This window comes from Armigeres subalbatus, unplaced genomic scaffold (assembly GCF_024139115.2).
Source record: "Armigeres subalbatus isolate Guangzhou_Male unplaced genomic scaffold, GZ_Asu_2 Contig1293, whole genome shotgun sequence".
Classification (NCBI taxonomy): domain Eukaryota; kingdom Metazoa; phylum Arthropoda; class Insecta; order Diptera; family Culicidae; genus Armigeres; species Armigeres subalbatus.
Window position 1 is genome coordinate 171,392 of NW_026942060.1, and position 10,450 is coordinate 181,841.

Below are 10,450 nucleotides of genomic sequence, written 5' to 3' on the forward strand. Positions count from 1 at the left end.
GAATTAAGTTGGGTTTTATTTTTCGGTGGAATAATTCGATGCGCTCTGGTTAAAAACCGCAATTTAAATCGAAAGCTTGATATCATGAAAGGAGGGTCAAATAATACATATGGCAGAGATATATTATAAAGACCACCTAACTACAAGCTAACCATTTTTCTATAAATTATTGTGCCTTGGCTGCGATCCATATTGTGCCTGGCAGTAAAGTGCCAACTTTTGTAATCATTTTCCAAAGGCTCTCAAATGCGAGGCCACATTCCTTCGCAATGCAAATAACACGTGCCACCGAAGCATTCAGCTCTACAACGTGACGGCTCAAGTTTTCGAAAAAATACCAAAGTACCGTTTCCGGTTTCCTGTTTGCTTTTCTTAGGCGACTACCTCTCTGGAGTTTATTATGAGGGCGTGATTTTTTTTTAAATGCGCAGTACGACTTCTCGTTACCATGGGCAGCTTGGTTTCAGTTCGTCGAAAATATTAACGCAAACAGTGCAAATTCTGATCACGGCAACCTTGAAGATTGTGTTGGACGTTTACAGCGCTTCATGGGTTCGTGTTTTTTTTTTAGGAATGGACCCAAGCAACTGACGCAACCGAACAAGCTCGGAGCCCGTTATTGGCTTGTAGGGCTGAAGCACAGCTTTTCTGAATACTGGCGGTGGAGCATGAATGGCCGAAACTTTTACGGCTTTTGCATCTTCAACAGCTTAGGTATATGTTTTGGCAGTCAATGCTTCTAAATATTGCGGTAATTTTGAATTTTTTCATTTCTGTTTGCAAACTACTCAAATAATCCACTCGTTTTTTTGTTGTGGATGCTTCGGTAAAAAGTGTTCTTCGAATCATGTTTCTGTTTTAATCACTCTCCATCATGAGAGGCTTGGCTTCAGATTCCCGTAAACGGTGCAATTTCTAATCGCAGCAACCTTGAAAATTGTATTCGACGTTTACAGCGCTTCATTTGTTCGTGTTTAAAGCAATGGACCTAAGTAAATGACACAACCAAATTAGCCCGGAGCCTGTTCTTGGCTTGTAGGTCGCAAGCACAGCTTTTTTTTGCTACTTTGAATACTGGTCGTGAACCTGAATGGTTGAAACATTTACGGCTAATTCGATGTTGGTTACAACTTAGGAAAACCAAAGCATGCTGCTATCTTTTTCGCATCGTCCTCAACAATCCGGTCCTTTCGGCAACCAATAGTCTTCATCGTGGCAGAGCGATTTCTGTTAGACTAAGTTAATGCTTCTAAATACTGCGGTCAGAATGGATTTTTCATTTGTGTTTGGAAACTTCTCAAATAATCCACTCATTTTTGTTATTGTTGTGGGTATTTCGATAAAAACTGTTCCTCGAATATTGTTTTCTGTTTTAATCACTCCCTATGCTGGACAGCTTGGCTTCAAATTCCCGCAAGAAGTGCAATTTTCTGATCACAGCAACCTTGACGATTGTGTTCGACGTTTGCAACGCTCCATGGGTTCGTGTTTGTTGGAATGGACCTAAGCAACTGGCACATCGAACTAGCCCAGAGCCTGCTATTGGCTAGTAGGTCTCAAGCACAGCTTTTCTGCTACTTTGAATGCTGGCGGTGGAATACGGCTTTTACGTCTTCAACAGCACAGGCTTATTTTTGGCAACCAATAGTCTTCTTCTCCTTCTAAATACTGCGGTCATTATTACTTTCATTTCTGTTTGCAAACTACTCAAATAATCCAGTCGTTTTTTTGTGGATGTTTCGGTAAAATATGTTCCTCGAATCCTGTTTTTTGTTTTAATCACTCTCCATTATGAAAGGCTTGTCTTCAGATTCCCGTAAACGGTACAATTTCTAATCGCAGCAACCTTGAAAGTTGTGTTCGACGTTTACAAACTTCATGGGTTCGTGTTTAAAGCAATGGACCTGAGCAACTGACACAACCGAACTAGCCCGGAGCCTGTTCGTAGCTTGTAGGTCTCAAGCACAGCTTTTCTGAATATACTGATGATGAACCTGAATGGTCGAAACTTTTACGGCTGATTCGTTGTTGATTACAGCTTAGAAAAACCAAAGCATGCTGATTGCTGATATCTTTTTCGCATCGTCTTCAACAATCCGGGCCTCTTTTTTTGGCAACCAAAAGTCTTCATCGTGTAAGGGCGATTTCTGTTAGACTGAGTCTTTACTGCTTCTAAATATTGCGGTCAGAATGGATTTTTCATTTGTGTTTGGAAACTTCTCAACTAATGCACTCGTTTTTTTTTGTTGCGGGCGTTTCGGTAAAAATTGATCCTCGAATCTTGTTTTCTGTTTTATTCACTCTCGATCCTGGGGAACTTAGCTTTAGATTACCGCAAACGGTGAGTGAAATTTCTGATCACAGCAACCTTGAAGATTGTGTTCGACGTTTACAACGCTTCATGCGTTCGTGTTTGTTGGAATGGACCCAGGCAACTGACGCAACCAACCTAGCCCGGAGCCTGTTATTGGCTTGTAGGTCTCAAGAACAGCTTTTTTGCTATTCTATTCTGAATACTGGCGGTGGAACCTGAATGGTCGAATTTTTTACGGCTTTCACGTCTTCGACAGCTCGTACTTATTTTTTGGCAATCAATAGTCTTCTTCTGCTTCTAAATATTGCGGTCATAATGAATTTTTCATTGTTGTTTGAAAACTACTCAAATAATCCACTCGTTTTTTGTTGTAGGTGTTTCGGTAAAAAGTGTTTCTCGTATCATGTTTACTGTTTCAATCACTTTCCATCATATGCAGCTTGGCTTCAGATTCCCGCAAACGGTGCAATTGCTGATCTCAGCAACCTTGAAAATCGTGTTCGATGTGGATTCGTGTTTAAAGCAATGCATGGACCCAAGCAACTGACAAACCAAACTAGCCCGGAGCCTGTTCTTGGCTTGTATGTCTCAAGCACAGCTTTTCTGCTATTCTGAATACTGGCTGTGGAACGGAGAGGTCGAAACTTTTACGGCTGATTCATTGTTGGTTGCAGCTTAGAAAAACCAACAGCATGCTGATATCTTTTTTCCCGCCGTCTTCAACAACCAGGTCTTTTTTTTAGCAACCAATAGTCCTTATCGTGTTAGAGCAATTTCTGTTAGACTGAGTCTATACTGCTTCTAAATACTGCGGTCAGAATTGAATCTTTATTTGTGTTTGGAAACTTCTCAAAAAATACACTCGTTTTTTTTGGTTGTGGGTGTTGTTTCGATAAAAACTGTTCCTCGAATCTTGTTTTCTGTTTTAATTACTCTCTATTATAGACAGCTTGGCTTCAGTGTCCTGCAAGCAGTGCAATTTTTGATCGCAGCAAACTTGAAAATTGTTTTCGACGTTTACAACGCTTCATGATGGGTTCGTGTTTAAAGCAATGGACCCAAGCAACTGACACAACCGAACTAGCCCGGAGCCTGTTCTTGACTTGTAGGTCTCAAGCACTGTTTTTCTGCTATTCTAAATACTGATGATGAACCTGAATGGTCGAAACTTTTACACCAGATTCGTTGTTGGTTACAGCTAAGGAAAACCAAAACATGCTGATTGCTGATATCTTTTACGTGGCGTCTTCAACAGTACGGGCTTATTTTTTTAACAACCAATAGTTGTTATCGTGTTAGAGCGATTTCTGTTGGACTGACTAAGTTAATGCTTCTAAATACTGCGGTCAGAATGGATTTTTCATTTGTGTTTGGAAACTTCTCAACTAATCCACTCGTTTTCTGTTGTGGGTGTTTCGGTAAAAGACAGATTGGCTTCAGATTACTGAAAGCCGTGCCATTTCTGATAAAAAAAAATGTGTTCAACGTATACAACGCTTCATGAGTTCGTGTTTGAAGGAATGTACCTCAGCAACTGACAAACCCGAACTAGCCTGGAGCCTATTCTCGGCTTGTAGGCCTTAAGCCCAGCTATTCTGCTATTCTGAATACTGGCCGTGAACCTGAATGGTTGAAACTTTTACGACTGATTCGTTGTTGGTTACAGCTTAGGAAAACCAAAGCATGCTGATATCTTTTCGCATCGTCGTCTTATTTTTTTCTCAACCAATAGTCTTCATCGTGTCAGAGCACTGTCTGTTAGACTAAGCATATACTTCTAAATACTGCGGTCAGTATAGATTTTTCATTTGTGTTTGGAAACTTCTCAAATAATCCACTCGTTTTTTGTCGTTGTGGGTGATCTGGTTCCTTGTTTTAATCAATGTTTTGGATAGCTTAGCTTCAGATTCCCGCAAGCTGTGCAATTTCTGATCACAGCAACCTTGACGATTGTGTTAGACGTTTACAACGCTTCATGGTGTTTGTAGGAACGGACTTTAGCAACTAACGTCCGGAGCTTATCATTGGCCTCGAGAACTCAGGCACAGTATTTAGAATAGCAGAATACTGACGATGAGACTGAACGATCGAAACTTGCGGTTCTTTCGATGCAGGCTTCTACAAGAAAACCATATCATGCTGATATCTGTCTCGCATCCTCTTCAATAGCCCGGCCTAGTTTTATGGCCAGAAAAAGTCTGCTTTAGCAGCAATTTCTGTTAGACTGAAACCATCCTTCGAATGGGCCAACTAATGCTTCTCAATGCTGTGGTGCGAATGGATTGTCCACATCCATTTGGAAACAACGTGATCTTTGTCGTGGATGTTTCGGTAAAAACTGTAAAAACTTGTTTTTCGTGTTGATCGCTTTCTGTCCTGGGACACACATGTCCCGGGCACGTTTTTTCTGCTGATATACTTCAGACTGTGGACCTGAACGGTCCGGAATTTTACGACTGATTCTTTTTAGGTTGCGGCTCATGTTACGGTTAAGGAAACCACGGCCTGATGATATTGGTGTTTTCTGCAGCCCCGTCCCATTTCGGCAAGCAAGGACTCAGCAGGCAAAGCCTGCCTTGACAGGTTCAGCATCGTGCTAGAATGACTTGAATGACTGTTAGACAAGGCTGGCTGTTCAATACTTTGGACAGACAGCTGACTGCACTGTGATTCCTTTCCCGTGATTTCATTTCTTTCTATATGTGTCCCGACTGTTGGCACTGTATGTATCACGCTGGAATCGCACTCTTTGTGCAAGTCATCGTGAATTTGAAGTTGTCTGGACCGGTTTGCCGACTCAGATCTTCTGAAGCTGCCAGCAATGCTAAGCTAAGTTGAATGGCTTTTCAATCCCTCATCAAATTACTGGCAACCGCAAATGTGCACGGCGCTAGGAAGATAGTTGCATCAGTCATGACATCTGAATACGGGATGCATGCCCGATGTGATTTCCCTCTCGCTGTAGCATGGACAGCGTATTGGACATATCGCTTTCATTATGCATTGCAGGAAACAGCTCCAAATATTTAGCACGAACAATTGCCCCATAACCGTCTTGCCGTTTCAAAGTCATCGCCATTCGCTAGCAGTTCCTGCAGCTGATTTACCTCCAAGCTACAATAAGGTTCGTGTCTTGGCTACACCCACTGTGCGATGCAGAGCTACATAGCGGCAGGCGCATTTCTAAACATATTCCGAATGCTTCGAAGCAATTGCGGCTTTTTCTCTGTGGGCTGTTCGAACCAATGTCCCATCACCTCCCAGGATTACCTCTATTGGCTTATCCAGGACGGATGTTCCACATCTTCGGCGGAATGGTTTCCTTTCAACGGTGAACGGCATCGTCATCGCATCCATTGCCACAATTCCACCGAAATCAGGAAACAGGTCGTTGATGTCGATTCCATTCTTAGTCTGCAATCAAGACAAAGTTAAGGCACACACTTCAGTAACGGGGAACACTACCGACTCACTTTCATCCAGATGCTTTCCACGGGCTGCTGCAGAGTTTCAGCGAGATTCTCTATTCCGCCATTTGGTCGCAGCCTCACGACCCATTTTTCATCTGCTCGGCATCTGTGGAATGACTATCAAGAGTTGATTTTGTATCTGAATTCCTCTGCAGTGGATCACTCGTGTTTCGGGTTAAACAGTTTCTTCAAATTTGTACAAATATTTACGAAAAGTACTCCAGCCCTTCAAATGCGTTAACATTGGGATGGTATCACCTTGTTCTTCTACTGGCACTACACAGTGGATACCCCAACTGAGACATTGTTTCTTCTGACTTTACAATTCTGGAGTTTTAGCTGTGTTTATCTCCGTATCCATGCGTTTTACAGCAACGCTTGAAAACGATCCGATTGTATCAAGTTATATTAGAAAACCTATGATAAAACAACTGCTACCAGCAAAGCGATATGCAATGCACTAATAAGGACATCCAAAAAAAAGTTGAGGAAATATCTACCTATAAAACAACTATTCGTAGCAAGCCTTGACAACTGAATGCTTCTTTAAATCAGCATTAAGGGCCATGTACGTATGCCAGCAAGGACCATTATGCAGTCTATTCACATAAAACTGATGGGTGCTGAGCGCTTAAGTCATATTATAAGAGTCTGCCCTCCGGGCTTAATCTACTGGGATTATTGACCACTTTCCAGGGCACGTTTCCGTACCTGGAAATGACATGCAATCGGCGTGGTTTGATCCTGTTCGATCACGTGCAATGTCCGGTTACTTTGATATCGTCCGAGATTCATTTTCAAGCTTTCCTTTCCCCAAACAAAACCAACTTCGATGGTTGTTGGCTCCGCTGGCATGATTCGAAAATTTCTTGTAGAGTAAGGTTTGAGCTTTGGCTGCAAACGAGCTCTTCAGCGGTGAACAATCCACGCTTGGCAACAGTTGCACAAAAATACTCGAAATACTTTTAGACAATATTGTACGTAATGATAATTCATGAATTTTTAACATATCGATCGAGTAATTTAGTTTATCTTCATTCTTAAAAAACAGGACTTAGTTACTAAGCTCCCTTATTTCCTTCTATCGTATGACATAAAAGTAGATTGCTCCCGGAAGGAATTCTATTCTACCGATCCAACTAGAAGTTGCAATGGAAATCCGGGAAACATTTCCACTACGAACCGAGAATACAATTTTAGAATGCACCCGCGCCCCAAGACTAATTGGCAGCAACTTCCTGGAAAATCTGCCAGACAAGACGGTAAATAAATGCCATGGTTGGTGGACAGCAGCATTGGATGACACCATTCGGATCTCGTTATCCCGACTGCATCCGCCCCGACGTTGTCAAGGCACATCTTTCGCAGAATAACAATCTTTTGCTATACAGTTGCTTCGAGGCAAACGCTTTAATTCTATTTTTGAGCGATGTTGAAAAAGAAATAAACTGTGATGATTGATAGTTTTGAAAACATCAGTCAATCTGATCTAATTAATGCCTGTTGCAAGTTTCCGTATTTCGAAATAAAAAATAAACAATTTTCTGTTAAATTCACATGAACAAAAAATCATCTAAACCTCAATCAATGGTCGACCATGGATAAGTTCTATACAATGTTGGAGTTGGAACTAATTTTAAGTAGCTGCAGCTTAGCGTGTGAGTACATTTTTGCTTGAACTCAAAACTGTTTTAAAATTTTATAATGTGCTATATTCAGATTTCAAATGAATTTAATATTTATGAAAATAAAATTGTCAAAACAAACCAAGCGAAATTTGTGTGACTCTGGTTAAACAGTTCTTAAAATTTGTGGATTCCGAAGAGTCTGCTTTGATGGAAGTTTAACTGTCCAAAGTGGAATCCTGGAATTCCGAAAAAAATCTTTGAAGCGGAATTTTTAGATTCCCAAACGGAATCTTTAGATCACCGAACCAGTGGCGTAGCCACGGGGGTGGTTTTGGTGTTAACCCCCCCCCCCCAGAGACAACATTTTTGGAAGAAATTTTTTTTTTCGAAAAAAAAAATGTTCAGGAAACCCCCCCCCCCAGACCAATTTTCTGGCTACGCCACTGCACCGAACTGAATATTTCGATTTCAACACGGATTTTTTGGATTCCCTAAAATAATCTTTGGGAGTTTTTAAATTTCTAAACGTAATCTTTAGATTCCCAAACGGAGTTTTGAAAATCATAATCCTAATCTTCTGACTCTGAAACGGAATCTTAAAATAAATTTGAAACGGTATCCCAAACGAAATATTTAGATTGCCGAACGGAATCTTCAGATTTCCAACATAATTTTTGGATTCCCTAACGAAATCTTTAGAATCCCAAAATGAATTTTAAACGATATCTTAATATTCTTAAACGGAATCTTTGAATTCCCAAACAGAATCTTTAGATTACCAAACGAAATATTCGGATTCCCAAATTCAGTCGGATTATTAAACGAAATCTGAAGATTCCAAAACGAAATCTTTATATTCCCAAACGCAATCTTTAGAACAAAATATTCATATTTCCAAATTGAATTAGATTGGCGAACGAAATCTTCAGATTCCCAAACAGATTCTTCAGACTCTCAAACGAAATATTCAGACGGAATTTTTAGATTCCCAATCGTTATCTTCAGTTTCCTAGAGAGACTTTTTAGATTCCGAAACGGAATCTCTGGATTCTCAAATAAAATCTTTAGATTCCTAAACGGAATCTTCAGATTCCTTAACGAAATCTTTAAATTCTCAAACGGAATATTTAGATTCCCCAGGAGAATCTCCAAACTGAATTTTTAGATTCCCAAATGGAATTTTTAGATTCTCAAACGGAACCTTTAGTTTCCCAAACGGAAGCTTCAGATTCCCAAACGGAATTTTTAGATTTCAAAACGGAATCTCTAGATTTCGAAGCTGGATCTCTAGATTCCGAAGCGGAATCTCTAGATTCCGAAGAGGAATCTCTAGATTCCGAAGAGGAATCTCTAGATACCGAAGAGGAATCTCTATATTCGAAACGGAATCCGAAGAGGAATCTCTAGATTCGAAACGGAATCCGAAGAGGAATCTCTAGATTCCGAAGAGAAATCTCTAGATTCCGAAGAGGAATCTCTAGATTCCGAAGAGGAATCTCTAGATTCCGAAGAGGAATCTCTAGATTCCGAAGAGGAATCTCTAGATTCCGAAAAGGAATTTCTAGATTCCGAAAAGGAATCTCTAGATTCCGAAAAGGAATCTCTAGATTCCGAAAAGGAATCTCTAGATTCCGAAGCGGAATCTTTAAATTCCGAAGCGGAATCTCTAGATTACGAAACGGTATCTTTAGATTCCAAAACGGAATTTCTAAATTCTTAAACGGAATCTCTAGATTCCTAAACGGAATCTCTAGATTTCAAAACGGAATCTCCAGATTCCGAAATGGAATCCCTAAATTCCGAAGAGGAATCCGAAGATTCCGAAAAGGAATCTCTAGATTCCGAAATGATATCTCTAGATTAAGAAACGGTATCTATAGATTCCGAAACGGAAACTTTAGATTCCCGAACAAAGTCTTTAGATTCTCAATCGGAATATTCAAATTCCCAAAGATTCAAAAACGGAATCTCTAGATTCCGAAACGGAATCTCTAGATTTCGAAACGGAATCTTTAGATTCCTAAACGGAAGCTTTAGTTTCCTGAATGAAATCTTTAGATTATCAAACGGAATTTTTAGATTTCAAAACGAAACGGAATCTCTAGATTCCGAAACGGAATCTTTAGATTCCAAAGCGGAATCTCTAGATTCCGAAACGGAATCTCCAGATTCCGAAACGGAATGTCCAGATTCCGAAACGGAATCTCCAGATTCCGAAACGGGGTCCGTAGATTGCGAAACGAAATCTCTAGATTCCAAAACGGAATCTGTAGATTTCGAAACGGAATCTCTAGATTTCGAAACGGAATCTCTAGATTTCGAAACGGAATCTTTAGATTCCTAAACGGAGGCTTTAGTTTCCTGAATGAAATCTATAGGTTCTCAAACGGAATTTTTAGATTTCAAAACGAAAAGGAATCTCTAGATTCCGAAACGGAGTCTGTAGATTCCGAAACGGAATATGTAGATTTCGAAACGAAATCTCTAGATTTCGAAATCGAATCTCTAGATTTCGAAACGGAATCTCTAGACTCCGAAACAGAATCTCTAGATTTCGAAACGGAATCTCTATATTCCGAAACGGAATTTCTAGATTCCGAAACGGAATCTCTGGATTCCGAAACGGAATCTCTAGATTCCGAAGCGGAATCTCTAGATTCCGAAGCGGAATCTCTAGATTCCGAAGCGGAATCTCTAGATTCCGAAGCGGAATCTCTAGATTCCGAAGCGGAATCTCTAGATTCCGAAGCGGAATCTCTAGATTCCGAAGCGGAATCTCTAGATTCCGAAGCGGAATCTCTAGATTCCGAAACGAAATCTTTAGATTCCTAAACGGAAGCTTTAGTTTCCCAAACGAAATCTTCAGATTCCCGAGCGGAATCTTCAGATCCCAAATAAAATCTTTGGATATCCAAAAGGAGGATTTAGATTCCCAAACGGAATATTTAGATTTCTAAACGGAATCTTTAGATATTCAAATTCTCAATTAGGATCAGATTGTCGATCGAAATCTTCAGATTCCGAGACGGAATCTTTAG

General features: G+C 40.3%; 1 protein-coding gene across 1 annotated transcript; it reads left to right on the forward strand.

Annotated features, from left to right (window-relative positions):
- The first annotated feature begins 7,381 nt into the window (after positions 1 to 7,381).
- On the forward strand, positions 7,382 to 10,244 carry LOC134202590 (serine-aspartate repeat-containing protein E-like). The gene is made up of 2 exons (XM_062677607.1): positions 7,382 to 7,442; positions 9,922 to 10,244. Exons 1-2 carry the CDS (start codon positions 7,382 to 7,384, stop codon positions 10,242 to 10,244), a joined length of 384 nt encoding a protein of 127 aa, XP_062533591.1.
- The last annotated feature ends 206 nt before the right edge of the window (positions 10,245 to 10,450 follow it).

Excerpts from the sequence above, each read along its gene's own strand:
- LOC134202590 (XM_062677607.1), top strand. The coding sequence starts at position 7,382 with ATGGATAAGTTCTATACAATGTTGGAGTTGGAACTAATTTTAAGTAGC. Across the intron at positions 7,443-9,921 it reads AAGTAGCTGCAGCTTAGCGT|ATTTCGAAACGGAATCTCTA; the intron begins GTGAGTACATTT and ends TCGAATCTCTAG.